This window comes from Gossypium arboreum, unplaced genomic scaffold (assembly GCF_025698485.1).
Source record: "Gossypium arboreum isolate Shixiya-1 unplaced genomic scaffold, ASM2569848v2 Contig00172, whole genome shotgun sequence".
Lineage (NCBI taxonomy): Eukaryota > Viridiplantae > Streptophyta > Magnoliopsida > Malvales > Malvaceae > Gossypium > Gossypium arboreum.
The window spans coordinates 98,663-116,018 of NW_026440300.1; the positions used below are offsets into that span (position 1 = coordinate 98,663).

Here is a 17,356-nt window from a genome sequence, read left to right on the forward strand (position 1 = left end):
TTCCATACAGTGCCTCCTAACTAGCTCAAGGATCACCGGAAGTCAGAGATATCGATCACACTATCAACCGAAGCATTTGGTGTAGTTGGATTTATATTTTTGAATATGGCATGTATAGGACTTAGCCTTTATTATTTTGTGTCATTGAGGTTTGGCCATATGTATTGGCTTGGGTTGGAAACCCTTCAATTTGTATTAAGCCTTGAATGATGGCTAACATTCATTTTGAATTTATAAAAGATGCATTATTATAGTTGAATGAATGTCTATTGTGGCTGATTTGGTTATAGGAATTATGCTTGTTTTGGTATTGGTTGGTATTTGGATAGTACTACATATGTAAGGGTGGCAATGGGGCTGGGTAAATAGCCTTATATTGTCCATACGGGTAGGTACACGGGCATGTGTCTAGGCCGTGTATGACACATGGTCTACCCCATGGGCGTGTGGTCCGACCGTGTGTCCCCTGTACGTAAAAATTTTAAGTTAGTATGCATGATAATAAACACACGGACAGAGACACAGCCATGTGTCTCAGCCTTGTGAAGGGCACGACCTAGCACACGGGTGTGTGCCTTGGCCATGTGACATTTTGGAGTTGCTAACGTCAAAAACAGAATGCCCATGTTTTTTTACGCGGGCTAGTACACGGGCGTGTCATGCCCGTGTGAAGGACATGAGCTAGGCACACGAGCGTGTGTCAGGCCGTGTGAAAACATCTGTAGGTGTACATTTAAAATAAATTCCACACGAGTAGAGGACACGTGTAACAACCCATTTTTAGGGTTAATCGGAACAGTGGTTTCGGGGCCACCAAATCCGACGAGTAGGTTTGTAAATATTATATTTAATATTTATGAGTTAATTGTGAGTTTAAAAAAGGTTTTTGATATTGTGATTTTTATTTTATAAGCGATTTATTAAGTTCAAGTGGTATGACCCTAAGGTCAAGTGGGTTTAAAAAATGAGGTATCGAGACCTCGTTTCTATACCAAGTTGTAAATATTTTTATAAATATTTACAGAGTGGAAATAAGATGGTATTAAAGTTTCGTTGAAAAATTTTATCGTTTTGATAGTTAATTAAGCAAAAAGGACTAAATCGCGCAAAGCGTAAAAGTTGTGTTCTATAAGTTAAAGATATTAAATGGCTATGGAATTAAATAGTGGGATTCCTTAAGTGGTAATTATTCCATAATTGTTGATAGTGGAATTCCATGGCTTGGTATAATGGAAATTATTAATTTATATTAAGGTTAAATATGGTATTTGGTAATTATAATAAAATAAAATAAAACAAAAGCCAAATTACATGCTATCATCTTCATCAATAGCCGAATGTGAGAAAGAAAATAATGTTCTCAAAGCTTTGAAGGTTCGGTCATGGTTGTTCATGCATATCAAGTTAAGCCTCGTACGAGTCTATATCGACGAAAAAACAAAGTTTCGAACTAGTCCATCCATTTCAGCGTTTTGACAATGGAGGTAAGTTCGTATGTATTAAGCATTGTTAAATTTATGCTTTTAATGCTTGATATTGTATAAATTTTCTATACATGATTATTGTTATGATTAACGACTTATCAGCTAAAATGACACTTAGTGTGCGGTTCGAAATAGCTTCGGCTAAAAGTGGCACTTGGTGTGCAATTTGAGATAGCCTCAGCTATATATATAAATGGCACTTAGTGTGCAAAGTATCGAGAATGGCACTTAGTGTGCGAAACATCCAGAATAGCACTTAGTGTACGAGGTATCGAGTACGGTACATAGTGTGCGAGACATCGAAGATGCAACGGCATTATGTATACGTATGAAATGGTAAGGATCGGTACAGGTATGTACAGAAACTCAACTTAATATGAAATATGTACAGAAACTCAACTTAATATGAAATCCATGAATGGTAAGTCCATGAGCATTGTGAAATGATGTTGTGTTAATTTGGTGAATAATGATATATGTTTATAAATGTATGGATTTCCAATTGAAAGAAAGGAAGGTGTGGTAAATTTAGTTATTACTATTTTCTTACGAAAACAGTTTTGGACAGCAGCAGTAGTCTGACTTTGAAAATACACCAAAAATAGTAGAAAGTGAGTTATAGATTGAATAAAATATGGAATTAAAGCTTGTTGAGTCTAGTTTATTATAAAAGAAACAGTGTAGGCAAAAGAATTTCATATTATGTTATATTTGAAGTTGTGTGAGATAGAGTTAGAACAATTTTGAAATCTCCTGCTCTGATTTGAGAAAATCATTAAAAATTGTACAAAAATAGTTATGGGTTATAATTTATATGCCTATAATTATTAATGAGTATATTTTCAATAAAAATATATGGGAACATCATTTGAGTCTTGTATTATGAGATAATTAATTTTTAGTGAAGAAAGGTTGAGGCTATTAGGTAGTGAAACAGGGGTGATTTTAAAGAATAAACTGTATTTATTGGCTAAACCAAAAATTCTGAAAATTTTATGGTAAGAATATATATGAGTCTAGTTTCAAGGAAAATTATCAAAACTTAATTTGGAGTTCTGTAGCTCTAGATATAAATAAATTAGTGACTATGACTCGAGAAAACAACTTGACCTGAACATAAGTAAAAATACAAATATGGTTGTATTACCTTGAGAAGCAAGTTAATAAATTGCTTATTATTTTCATATGAACTTACTAAGCTTTATAGCTTACTCCCCTTCCTTTTAATCTCTTATAGGTTTATTTAGCTAGCTCGGGTTGGAGATCGCCGAAAATTCAATCATACTATCAAGTTACCATTTTGGGTATAAGTATTCAAATACTTAAGTCTATGGCATGTATAGGGGCTTTATCTTTTGTAATTATGTCATTAATAATGTGGCCAAATGTGTTGGCCTATAATGGTTATAGTTCAATTTGTGTATAGCCATGAATGGTGGCTTATGTTGATTATATGATTATGCATGTGCCTATGTCATGGAGATGAGGCTTGTGATTGTGTGTATGTAATGAGTTATATTGTTGATGGTGAATGCTTGATGGTTTAATTGAGATGAGATGATGTGTTGATAACTAAGGCTTAAATGTGTGATATGGGAGTAATCTTATAAACTTTGATGCATGAGAATTAGTAAATTTGAGCTTGACTAAGCATGATGTTTTAAGTCTGTAAAATATGATATGAGGTTACCATGATCTTGTATTGTTTGTGGATGATTGAATGTTCAAATATGCCATGTTAATGGTCAATAAAAGTAAGCATGTGAGTTTGTTATTAAGGGTGGCAATTGGCTTGGAAAATAGCCTAAAAATTTTCCACACGGGCCGTGTGTCCCCTGCATCATGTACTTTAGTTTCGAATTGGCCACACAGGTTGTGACACAGCCATGTGTCTCAGCTATGTAAGGGACACGGCCTGGAGGCACGGGCGTGTGCCTTGGCCGTATGACCTTATTTTTGTGATGATGTCATAAACAGAGAGTTACATGGGTTGAGGACACGGGCGTGTCCTAAGCCACACAGGCGTGTGACCCTGTTTCATGATGAAATTTTCTAGGTTTTCCAAAAGTTTCTAAAGTTCTCAGTTTAGTCCCGAACCACCCCCGATGTATGTTTTGGGCCTCGTAGGCCCGTATAAGGGATGTTATGCATGTGTATGAAAAGTTTTAATTTGGATGAAATTTTATTGCCTGGTTTTGTATGAATGTTTTGATGTAAGTCCGGTAATGCCTCGAACCTTGTTCCGACGTTGGATACGGGTAAGGGGTGTTACAACACGGGCATGTCCCTATATTACTTAGGCCGTGTGAGCCACACGGGCCATCAACACGACCATGTTGAATTGGCCACACGGGCGTGTGGCTCTTTCACATGGGCGTGTGCCCCTTTCACACGGGCGTATACCCCTATGTCAAGTGACATATTTCTATAGTTGACAAAAGTACCCGAGTTGGTTCTGAGTGATTTTACTATGTGTGTTTAGGGCCTCGAAGGCCCATATTATGGATATGTTGATAAGTTTGAGAGAGTTTTAAATTAGGCCAAGTCTTGGAGATTGGAAATGGTTGTAAGCACGAGTTTAAGTGAGGTAACGCCTCGTATTTCCATCACAATGTAGGATACAGGTATGGGGTGTTACATGATTAAAGGACGATACGTATATGAATGTATTTATTTTAATATGATTTCAATGATGTGTGAAATGTATGTTTAATATTCTGTTTGTTCAGTAATGCTCTGTAACCCTAATTCAGTGATGGATACAGGCTAGAGTTGTTACACCCTTATTGGTTGGCAGACATTTCCACATAAAAACTGACCACCAAAGTCTACGGTTTCTTTCTAACTGACAAGCCATCACACCCTATCAACAAAAACGGATAGTAAAAATGCTTGGGTATGACTAGACTATCACCTACAGAAAAAAAAGGGCCAGAATACAATAGTTGATGGACTATCCAGAAGGGACCATTCATACGAGGGGCGATTGTTCCAATATGTTAGGAGCATTTCTTGGTCTGAGATATGGGGACAAATCCTTGATTCTTGTTTCAATGGTCTTGGATTGCAATAGATTTGCTTTAACCTTTAGTAAAAGCCTCAACTTCACTAAAATATTCATGGTATGGCAGAATTTTGAGAAGAAAATAGAAGGTAGTAGTTGGCCAAGATATCAAGATGAGGAAGATGTTTTTTAACTTATTCCATGGTGAAGCTGTTGGGGGGCATTCAAGGGTACATGCCACAAGGCATAGACTTTCAGGTCTTCTATATTGGAAAGGTATCACAAAAAATGTGAAAAAATGGGTGAAGGAATGTATTGTTTGCCAATGGTGTATGATAATTCAACATATTCAGGCTTGTTACAACCCCTTCAAGTCCCTGATTATGCATAGGTAGCTGTTAGCTTAGATTTGGTGGAAGGACTTCCAATGTCCAAAGCGAAGGACACCATCCTTGTTCTAGTTGATAGACTCAATAAATATGGTCATTTTTTAGCCTTGTCTTATCCCTTTATTGCACTTATTGTGGCTCAAGAGTACTTAGACCACATCTACAAGATACTTGGAGTTCCAGAATGCATCATATTTGATTGGGATAAGGTGTTCATCAGCTCATTTTGGCAAGCCTTGTTTAAACAATTAGGGGTTAAGCTTCATTTGTCCACTGCTTATCACCCCCAAACTAATGGCCAAACTGAAGTCTTAAATAAGTGCTTAGAATGGTACTTAAGGTGCATGTCTAGGAAGAGGCCTTCTAACCGGATCTTGTGGTTGCCCTTAGCTAAGCAATGGTATAACACCACTTACCATTCCACCATACAAACCATTCCATATGAGGCATTGTATGGCCAAGAACCTCCACACCATCTACCTTACTTAGCTGGATCTTCTTAAGTTGTTAGTGTAAATCGAGGCTTGCAACAGAAAGAGGCAACTAGGAGTACGTTAAAGTTTCATTTAAAGAGAGCTCAGGAGAGAATGAAGCAAATGACAGATAAGAGGAGGCCTGAGAGAGAGTTTCAAGTCGACTAAAGTTTTATTTGTAAATTTTAAGGATTAATTTTTAAAATTATAACTAAATTAATATAATATATAAAATTTAAGAACTAAATTTATTATTATATCTATTTTTTAACTATAAGCTCAATTAAGTATTTGTGATTTTAATAGAAGTGGCTAAAATGACTAAACTATATAATGTTGAGAGCTTAAATTGTAAAATTATATATATATAGTTAACACGATTTTAAGAAGAGTTAATTGCATTCCAACCTTTTTTTGCGGACAATTTCAATTGAAGTATATTTAGGGCCAGTTTGGCAATGCTTTTAAAAAGTGCTGTGAAAAAGTGCTTTTGAGAAGTGCTTTTGAGAAATACTTTTGAAAAATTTAAGTGTTTGGTATTGCTGTCAAAAAGTGCTTTTATGAAGTAAAATGTCTATTTTAGACATGATATTATAAAGTAATAAATATGTATTTAAATAATGTTTAAATTAGTTAATATTATGATATTTTAGCAAAATATAAAAATAATTTATTATAACTTTTATTAATATTTTAATATATTATTAATATTTTAATATATAATATTAATTTTAAATATTTCTAAGTAATTAATATTAATTAATTATTAAATTTAATTAGAATATATAAACTATATTTAAATATTTAAATATGATAATTAAATATTTGCAATTAGATATTGACACAATTGTATTATTTTAAAATTATTTTATATTTTTAATTAATACTTTTAACACATTTGTAAAACTCATATTAGATATTAACATAACATAGAAAACATAAACCTAACAAATTAAAATATTACATATATTTGGATTAAAGTTTCAAAAGGGATAATATTTATCTACCAAATATAAATACTAAAAATTTTATAATAGCATTTATAATTTAAAGTGAATTCATTAAACTAGAAGCTATAACATCTCTTGTTAATTCCATTTCAAAACCACTTGAATTGTTTGATTCACCGTCATCTTCACCATCATCATCGTCATCGTCATCATCATCTTTCTCGACCATGCGTATTTTCTGAATCAATAGTATTCTCATATGCCCAGTTAATATCTTCGTATTCCATAAAATCTGCATCATTTCGACCGACATGTTTTCGGATAAAATTGTGTATCGTCATTGTAGCAACAACGATCATCGTTTGCTTTTCAAAACTATAACTTGGCATATCCCTTAAAATGGCCCTTTTTTTTTCAAAACACCAAAAGTTCGTTCAATCACACTACGTAATGATGAATGTGAATGATTGAATATCTCTTCTTTACCAGACACCGGTCTACCTCTACGAAAGTCAGGTAAATGATATCGCTGACCTCTATATGGTCTAAGATAACCTTTCATTTGAGGATATCCAGAATCAACAAGATAATATTTTCCTACATGTCATAACATAACAAACAATTAATTCAAGAATTTTTTTTATAAAAATTATCAATTAAAGAACTTACACTTTATTTTTTTTTAAAAATCACATATAAATAAAATATCTAACCATTTGGTGGGTGCGGAAATTTGTATTTTGGATCTCGAATTGCATCAAGAAATATTCTAGTGTCATGTGCCGGTCCTTCCCATCCAGCCATGACAAAGGTGAAACACATATTAAAATCACATACTGCCATAACATTTAGAGTTGGGATACCTTTTCTTCCAATATAGGAAATTTGTTCATTTGGTGGAAGAATAGCGGCAATATGAGTACCATCAATTGCACCTATGCAATCCTGAACAAATAATCATATTAGTCTTGTGCATATTTTTAGTCGACCAAAAATATTAAAAATATAATAAGATAAAATTAAATTTTAACCTTAAAATGTGGCATATAACTAGAATCATTACGTATTTGTTCAGGTATTGAGCTAAAGAAAGGATTTCGGGTGCAATTAGATCAGTGGCCATCCTTGAAACTTTCTCAAGCACAATTGCAAAGTATCGACTTATTGTTAATCCAGACCTTTGAAATCTTTCTCGACATTGGGAAACTTTTGCACCGGTGCCTAAGATGTATAAAAAATTCCCAACATTTCACTAGAAGATATGTTTCTTGAAGTTTGCAAGTTGTATCTTGTCTCCAAAACTCTCAACAAACTTGTGAATACCATTTTAGACATCCTAAAATTAATCATACAATGTGATTTGTGACCGTCAAGGATCTCTCGAATCCATGTCTCACCTGACTGTTTTGAATTCATGCATGGTTGCTTTAATATATACTTCTCGTAATATAATTGCACGGAAGAAGATGCAACAACAAATAATTGGTTAAAACATTTCATGCGTTGTAAAATCTCTTTCTTTTCCCTTTCATTATCACTTTCATCACCGCTGTAATTCTCAACTATACTCATCACCTGTGAAAAAATTTGAACATCTAAAATCATATATAAACAACTATTGATAAAACTAATTTAGTATAAATAAGTAGAACATAAATCAATATCCAAATACCAAACATAAACAACTATTAATAAAACTAGATTACACATAAATAAGTAGAACATAAATTCAATATCCAAAAACCAAACATAAACAACCATTGGTAAAACTAGATTACACATAAATAAGTAGAACATAAATTCAATATCCAAAAACCAAACATAAATAACTATTGATAAAACTAGTTTAGCATTTTTAGTCGACCACATAATAGATATCTCTGAACCCTAGAAGATCAGAAAATTTTCAACTATCCTCCATTTCTGTCTTAAGCCACAAAGCGCTAATCTTGGGATTAATTGATGAAAACATAATTCGCTTGTCCTTATTGAGCAATAATCTAAGTGCGAAAAAGTATAGCGGACTAGCTTCGGGAACTTCTTCCGACATGCTGTCGAGCACTTTGACTGCTTGTGGAATACCATATGGATCCATAACAGGAGTCAAACTAGATGTGGCTTGACTCATATTGTCAGCTGCATTGCATAATTTTTCTATTTGACTGGACAATCCTGTAGCCCCTCCAATTTGTTTTGAAGATTTCTTTCTTCCAGTCTTAAAATGTGAACTTGATATCTTAGGGTTTTTTCTTTTTTGACCGTTTCCATCAATTTGAACATCATTTGAAATGTGAACATCATTTGAAATGTGAACATCATTTCTCACATTTTCTTCATCATCCTCTTCATGTATTTCATTGTTAACATCTTCAAAAAAATCACTACGGAGTGTACCAGAAGAAGGTGCCCATGCTTTATCACCTGTTGCAACTATTCCCATAAACATTTGGTCCAACTTCCCTTCGAATTCAGGATCAATGCCCGATGATCTAAATTTTTGAGCTTCAGCCACAACTTACATATCAAATGATAGTTTAATAACAGTAATTATCAATAAACTCATAAGTAAGAAAAAAAAAATTCAGAATTATTAATGTACCTTTAGCCTACTCTCCCACCAATCATCCGATGCATCGACGGTTCTTTTAATAGGATTCCACCCTAGACCAGTATCTTCGCCTTTAAGTTTCTTCCAAGCTTTCCATTCTTTTTTTAGGGCATCCCACCTATTTTTAAGTTGTCTTTGTGAAAAAGCCTTGCCCGTTTCTTTCTCAAAGTTGATCATTATTTTCAACCATCCATCTTTTGTGAAATGAGTACCAGGCCTATTGCCTTTCAATATCTCTTTAATACAAATATCACAAAATGTTTCTGTCAATCTCTTATCCCACACTACTTTCACTTTTTCACCACTAACTTCAATCACCGACATACTCATCTATTGTGTATACGAATAGGTTCGTTTCAGCCAGTAAAGCAATCAAGAAAATCAAATGTCACAAAAGTATATTTTTTTATATGTGTATCAAATCAAGATAGGATCCTAAGATTTTTTTTCTCAATCAAAATCAAATTTCCAAGACCTGAATAATAATCAAGAAAGAGAACACAACTAATAATAGCATCAAACACAATTAAATCATGCAGCTTCAATGGCAAAACAAGCATACTAATAAAACATAGAGAGGTTGTTTAACGCTAAAACATATACAAGCTAATACTAGGGTAATCACGCGCATAAGATAATATATATAAATATATATGGTCATAGTATAAAAATATTACAGTCAATATATAAATATATATGGTCATAGTCTAAACCAATGGAGAAAAGGATAAAGGGATCGTTTGTCTTGCAAGAATGATTCATGGTTATATATAAATATATAAATATATATTGGGTTCATTGACTACAGCAAAAATAGTTCGGGCTTTTGATTTCAGTATTACAGATTTTAAACCATTAACTTATATATATACCATTAGCAAAGTTCAAATGTAACACCCCGTACCCGAGACCGTTGCCGGAGTCGAACACGAGGTGCTAACCGACTTAATTCATTTACTCTCACAATCCATTTAAAAATTTTCCAGACGACTGGCTAACTGCGTCACTGTCACCTTAAAAATCATAACTTGAGTTCCACAACTAGAAAATCAGTTTCGTAATTTTTCCCCGAAACTAGACTCATATATCCATCTACAATTTTTTTTCTAGAATTTTTGGTCGGGCCAATTAGTACAGTTTATTAGTTAAAGCCTCCCCTATTACAGGGTGCGACTACACTGACCTTCATGCATTACGATTTGGATATCTCCCTGTACAGGGCTTCAATACTGATGCCGTTTGTTCCTATAGAAACTAGACTCAAAAAGGAATCTATAAATATATGGCATGACTTCTAAATGTCTCTGGTTAATTTATAATGAATTTCCAAAGTCAGATCAGAGGATCCAGAAACCGTTCTGGCCCTGTCTCACGAAAACTTTAACATCTCATAATATACTGTTCATATGAACGTTTCGTTACTTTCCTATGAAAATAGATTCATCAAGGTTTGATTACATAATTTATTCGCTATTTAATTCCACTCCTACTATTTTTAGAGATTTTTCACATCCACATCACTGCTGCTGCCAGCATCTATTTTTAAGGTAAACTTTACCTATTTCATGATCCTCCATGGATCAACTAGAGTTTGTCATACATATACCAAAAGTGATTATGAATAACCATTCCCATGACTAACCATTACCAACATTTCCATACCTCTCGACGGACGACGTACAAAACGATTATAATGCTATGATCAAAGTGTACTTAAGCCATTTTCGCATGGCTATCCAAATTTACACCAAACCGAAAGGTACATGACCTACAACAAAAGGGTAGTCCTATACATTAACCAAAATATCCTCTCACTACTAGTCTATTCTATACATGCCATAATATATTCCAAAACGTAGCAGTACCAAACAGTGGATGGTGATAATGTGACTAGTTGCTGACGATCCCCGAGCTTGTAGCTTCCAAATGAGATCTATAAAACAGAGGAAACAAAGTACACGGAATAAGCATTACAATGCTTAGTAAGTTTTAAGCCGTGTCAACGGATAACAATCAAATTATAACATAGTTGTTCGTATTTTATTTCACTCTTCCTTGGGCATACCATCCCCTTTTCCGAATATGCACGTCTCATCATATGTAATAGGCGATAAATTCTCACTTGATGGTGACCTCTTATGATCATAGGTACATTACATTTTTTTTACGACTTTCCACATTGACCAAATGCACAATAATCATAGAACAGTCTCATTGCTTTACTCACATGTGCATCACATAATGACCTTGTGATTTAGTCTAAATCAAACTTAAATATAATCTCAAAATACATACCTGATCAACTTAACGCATTGAACGTATTTATTACTAATTGTCACTGTGAAGTCGCATAATCTTACGCTTTACTTGAATCTTCAGCAAAACCTTTAGTTCGGGGCTTACCCAGACAAAATCTCCACACGTAGTCATCGGGTCATTAGAGCTTGGATATAGTACGAGCACGAAGCTTACGGTCATTAATCGGTGATAATATTCTCGCATAAAGCTGCGGGTTTTAACCGGATATAGTACTAACACAAATGCCCTTCGGGACTTATCACATTTATACACTTCCACATCCATCACGTTGGCCACTCGCCCTATCACATATATACACTTTCACATTCATCACATTGGCCATTCGGCCTTATCACATATATACACCTTCACATTCATCACATCGGCCATTAGGCCTTATCACATATATACACACTTTCACATTCATCACATTGGCCATTAGGCCTTATCACATATATATATCTCATACATATTTCATATTTTTCTTGTACATCAATTTCAGCAATAGCTTATAAGCAACTCAAATAGTTTCATCAAAGTTTACAACAAAATCACATATTCACTACAAGCAGTTTTCCTGAGCAACAGTCACTAAATTGTTTATAACTGGAGCTACAAAACTCAAAATCAATTGCCGTTAATTTTCCCTGAATGTAGACTCATGTATCTTTCATCCATAAAATTTTCAGAATTTTAGGTGTGGCCAATCAATACCAGATTTTTCTTAAAGTTTTCCCTTGTTTCACTGTTCGACTAATCTGACCACTCCTCACTACGAATCAGATTTCTCATTGTACAGAATTCAAAATGTGTTATATTCAATTTCATTTGAAACTAGACTCATTAAGGAGTCTAAGCATATAACTTTTACCTTATAACCATTTTGTGCAAATTATAACGATTTTCTAAAAACAGAACAGGGATTTTTGAGTCATTCGACACCGTCTCACACAACTTTAAATATCTCTTTATAGGAAATTTCTTTGCTCACAGGGCCTCTTTTATAAGGAACTAGACTAATTAAGCTTTGATTACATATTTTATTCAGCCTATAATTCCACACCAACAATTTATGGTGATTTTCTAAAATCACGTTACTGCTGCTGTCCTAAGCAAATTATTACAATTTGCTCTTAAATTTCCAAGTCCAAACACTTATGAACTTACCATTTGAGTTTAAAACATATCATGGCCACATCATATCTTATTAAATCAACTCATTATGTTCTATTATGATTGAATTTACTCAACGTTTAATCACTTAAAACTTACCTCGGATATTTTGAATAGTTGCGGATAGGCTACTCGATTGCTTTTTCTTTTCCTTTATCTGATTTTGACCCTTTTAGCTCTTGAGCTTGATTCAAACAAATAGATCTTATTTAATAACTTATCAAATTAGCTATTCGATTAAATACATGTATATTATACAATTAAGTGCGAATGATTTTATTAACTAGTTATTCAAGCATTATACATATGCTCTACTCATGCCCCATCGAACATAATACTAGCTTAATACCTTGCATATTAGGATTTCATAGACATCATTTAGTTTCACATAGTACACATATTGTCCCAAATCGACACAAGAGTCAAACGCATCACTCAAAATGCCGAAATCCAATTAAGTCTACCATTATAGCATTATCATATTTATGTACTTGGTAAGTTGGGTTTGAACACGTTTGGCACTAGGTGTCCAACCAAATATTCCTTGAACACTAAACTCAATTTATAATCTTTCCTAATTAAAACATTTAACACCGATTAGACATGTTTACAAGCCTAGGCTGAATATTATTTTAGACATTCAAGAAATCATTTCTCAACTCGTGATTCACTAACTTGGGAGTTATTTTCTAACAAATTTTAACTTACTTTAATACCGAATGCTACTCAAGCTTTAAGCTCATGTCCTTTCATTATTAAGCAAATGTTATAACATAACTAACATCCCCTTTTCAATTCGAACATCAACACATAAAGAAATTAAACACAAAGATTCATAGCCGAAACCTATACATAACATCATTCAAGGTTTAATCCCCTAAATTCATGCACAAAGCCGAACCTTATTCATGACTTAGAATCACCGAATGGTTGCTCCCTCTCTCCCTCTTAGAATCGGCCAAGAAGAAACAAGAATAAAGACTTGTTTCTTTCACCCCTTTTCTTCTTTCTTCTTCTTCTTGTACGGCTAAGAAGAACAATGTGATGCCTTTTTTTTTTTCTTTCCTTCACCCTTCATCCCCCTTATTTTATTACTAACTCATTATTTTATTCTTTCCAACATGAACATTAGCACACCATGCTTAAAATATGCTATGACCCATAGCATGGCCGCCACTAGCTCAATTTTTGGGCAATTTGACATGCAAACCCTCACTTCTATAACATGCATTAACGTGCCACTTTACATTTGCCTAGCACACTTCTAAATTTTCTCACATAAGTCCTATTTACTAAATTTCACCTACAATTAGCAAAATTCAAATATGAAATTTTCACACATGCATATATACATATAGTAAGCATCAAACATGACAGCTAATTATTTTTATGACTCGGTTTTGTGGTCCCGAAACCACTTCCCGACTAGGGTCATATTAGGGCTGTCACATCAAATTAATCCAATTTTCATGAGCAGGGATGTTATGATTACTAGCTTTTCGGGTTTAAATATTTTATGTTCATTTGATTTTTTATAAATAAAAGTTTTATATAACACATATAGGTGAATATTTAGTATATTGACAATATACTTTTTTTCATACCTTAAAAATTTAATATATGTTTCATTTTTTTTATCAAAACATGTTTTTTTTAACATTTATTTTAAATATTTTATACTTATCAACTCCCTAACCTTACCTATTTTTTTACCATAATTCATCGTATCTATGGGGACAAATTATTTTTAAATAATAGTTTTTCAAAATAATTATATTTTGGGGTAAGATCCAACGTGCCTATAACGTTGTTTATGGATTGTAGAATATGTCGGTATTGCTAAAAAGTGAAGATCCTTACAGTTTAATCCCCTTAATAAATAAAAAAAACTGATAATCTTTGGTTTATAAAATCATAATGGAAGAACAAAATGCAATTAAGTAAAAATCTACAACTTCCATGACTAAAATCATACACAATAGAACATCATTTCAATTTAGGCATTTATCTATGTATATATATATCAAGTAGTTTAGCAAAATGGATTAAAGAAAAAAGTGCCTAAACAGAGTATTGGTAATATTCTAATATTAGAGATCATTTTATCAACCGACCTAGAAAATCCATACCATTTCTGTAGTTGACATTGTGTGAGAATGCTAAACGTGCAGTGTAAAAACTAGAAGCCAAAAAAAGCTAAAGGAAGCTGCAATCAAATCTTTGAGCCTTCAGGTAATAGCAAGCACGGCACAAAAAGGAAAAAATGACTTTTTTCTCAGGAGGGTATCCAACTGTCTCCCAACTAAAGGAAAATGAAAGGTGAGCCAATTCCAAGGAGAAATAACATTAAACTAAAGGAAGAAATTTTAGAACTTTTTTTGTGCCAAATTTGTGAGACCAAATTTCTAATTACACAAACTACCAGATTATCATAGGATGTCAGATTATTGCAAAGACATCTCCAACTAGACAACTAGATGAGTGTGATAGTCCTAATTCGACCCTAGTCGGAATGTGGTTTCGAGGCCACAAGATCGAGTCCCAAAATTTATTTAAAAATTTGGTTGCATATCCTCTATGTGTATTAGTGCATGTGTGAAAATTTGATGTTTTAATTTAGACTTATGAATGTGAAGTTCATGTGATTGACTTAGTTGAGAACTTAAGAAAATATGATAGGGGGATATGTAAGGACCAAATAATAACAAAGTGAGGAAACTTGGGTTTGCATGTCAAATTGCCCAAAAACCCAAGTAGTGGCCGGCCAAGCCATGATGTCTATCCACTAGGTTGAATTTCAATGCAATTCTTTTATTAGTTAGCAATTAAAATAAATTAAAGAAAGGAATTAAAAAGAAAAGATGAATAAAATAAGGAAGGAAGAGGGAGTATTTATCTTCTTTCTTTTCTTGCAATTGCCGTGAGTTAGGAGAAGGAAAGAAGAAATGCTCTAGACATTCGGCCAACTCAAAAGGGGTTGATTAAGCTCAAGAAGTTAAAGAAGGAGAATCAAGCAAAGGCAAAGGAAAGAACATCGAGTAGCCGAGTTGGAACCGTTTTACCCAACACAAGGTAAGTTATTAAGCATATATTTTGTATTGATTTAAATAATCATAATACTTATGTACTTATGCCGAATGGGATGATATATAAATGCATGTAGTGACAAAATTATCGATTGTAAAAAGAAGTGAGATGTATTGAGTTGTTGATTTCGGCACTAAGTGTGCGGGTATAAACATTTACGATAATGAGATTGGCACTAAGTGTGCGAGTTTAATTGTATAGCACTAAGTGTGCGAGTTTGACTATTAAGCACTAAGTGTGCGGACTTACTATATATTTTCGAATAATTATTAACGCTAAGTGTGCGACTTTATCGAGTAAATCATGGACGGAATGAGTAGATATTTTGAGTTCATAAGGAATAGACGTTATGTTTATATTTGGAATCGAGCTTGGTAAGTCTTGAACCTATGTGGTGATTATATTTGAAGTTAGGAACATAGGATTATTGTGGAATAGATGAAATGCTATTATTAGTATAATCTAAACGAAAATAAAATGATGTGTGGAAATGCATCAAATATCATATCGAATATCATACGAGATGTCAATGGAGGCTTGGCTAGTTGAGAGCATGTAATGATAAATGTGCGTGAAATTATAGCATAGTCGGTATGGATGGAGTACCTAATCTTGCATTATTTGTTTTCTTTTATGATATTTTATAAATGGACAGCGATGTAATGCTTATGACTTCTTGAGTTATATACTCATTCGGTGTGTTTATTTGTCACTTATTTAGGTTCCTTTGATCCATTTTGTGTGCTCGGGACCATCGTCAAGTCATCACACCACTTGCAACTTTTGGTATCTTCTTCTTAGTTGGTCTAAGAGAACATTTCGCATGTATAGGCTATTATGTTTTGTTTGAACTTTGGTATGTATACTTTTAGCCATGCGAAAATGGCATAAATGTTAAGTTGGATTTGGTCTTATGATACTTAGTTATAAGCAATAGTTAAAGTCTATTTGATTATTATGCCGTTTTTCATGGCTAATCATTTCCGGTGTTACACTCATGATATGGTTATTGAGTAGTAAGGAAATGCTTGGTAATGATTAGCCTTTGGTATGGCTAGTCATGATCATACTTGGTGATATGTTTGTTAAATTACTCTAATAGGTAAAATTTTACTCTAATAATAGATGCAGATAGCAGTAGTGATGTGAAATTGAAAAATCACTAAAAATAGTAGAAATGGAATTAAATAATGAATAAATTATGGAATCGAAGCTTGATGAGTCTATTTTCACATGGAAGAAGTAAAACAAAAATATGAGCTATATTGTATGAGATATTTAAAATCCGTGAAACAGGTCGAACGATTCTGGATCCCCTGTTCGAATTTGGAAATTCACCATAATTTCTACAAAGATAATTAGAAGTCATACCTTATATGTAAAGATTCCTTATTGAGTCTAGTTTTATTAGGGACAAACGGTATCATCATTGAATCTCTGTACAGAGAGATATATGGTTCGTAATACACAGAGGTTAGAGTAGTCGAACCCTGAAACAGGGGAGACTTTAACTAATAAACTGTACTAATTGGACGGACCAAAAATTGTGGAAAAATTTTAGTAGATAGATATATGAGTCTAGTTTCAGGAAAAAAATTGCAGAATTAAATTTCGAGTTTCAAAACTCAAGATACGAATTTTTAAGTGACTATAACGCAGATTGATAGTTTGTCTGGGAGTTTTAAAATAAATTGTTTGAGCTGTATAAGTGATGAATTAAGCCAGATTACACCTCGTGTTCGATCCCGGTGACGGCCACGGTTTCGGGGTGTTACAATGAGCATCTAAAGATTCTAAGGATCAGTTATATTTTTTAATTGAGAGCAAAAGATTGCCAAATGCAGAAACAAAAAATGCACCCTGCAAGCATGATTGATGGAGGCACAATGA

General features: G+C 33.4%; 1 protein-coding gene across 1 annotated transcript; it reads right to left on the reverse strand.

The window, feature by feature from the left end:
- Window positions 1–8,206: 8,206 nt before the first annotated feature.
- On the reverse strand, window positions 8,207–9,232 carry LOC108484950 (L10-interacting MYB domain-containing protein-like). The gene is made up of 2 exons (XM_017788825.2): window positions 8,911–9,232; window positions 8,207–8,814 (listed from the first exon to the last, which is right to left on the reverse strand). Exons 1-2 carry the CDS (start codon window positions 9,230–9,232, stop codon window positions 8,207–8,209), a joined length of 930 nt encoding a protein of 309 aa, XP_017644314.2.
- Window positions 9,233–17,356: the final 8,124 nt, after the last annotated feature.

Bases quoted from the DNA above. Each gene is read 5' to 3' on its own strand.
- LOC108484950 (XM_017788825.2), bottom strand. From the start codon at position 9,232: ATGTCGGTGATTGAAGTTAGTGGTGAAAAAGTGAAAGTAGTGTGGGAT. The intron at 8,815-8,910 runs GTAGGCTAAAGG...TTGATATGTAAG, and splicing joins ATCGGATGATTGGTGGGAGA to TTGTGGCTGAAGCTCAAAAA.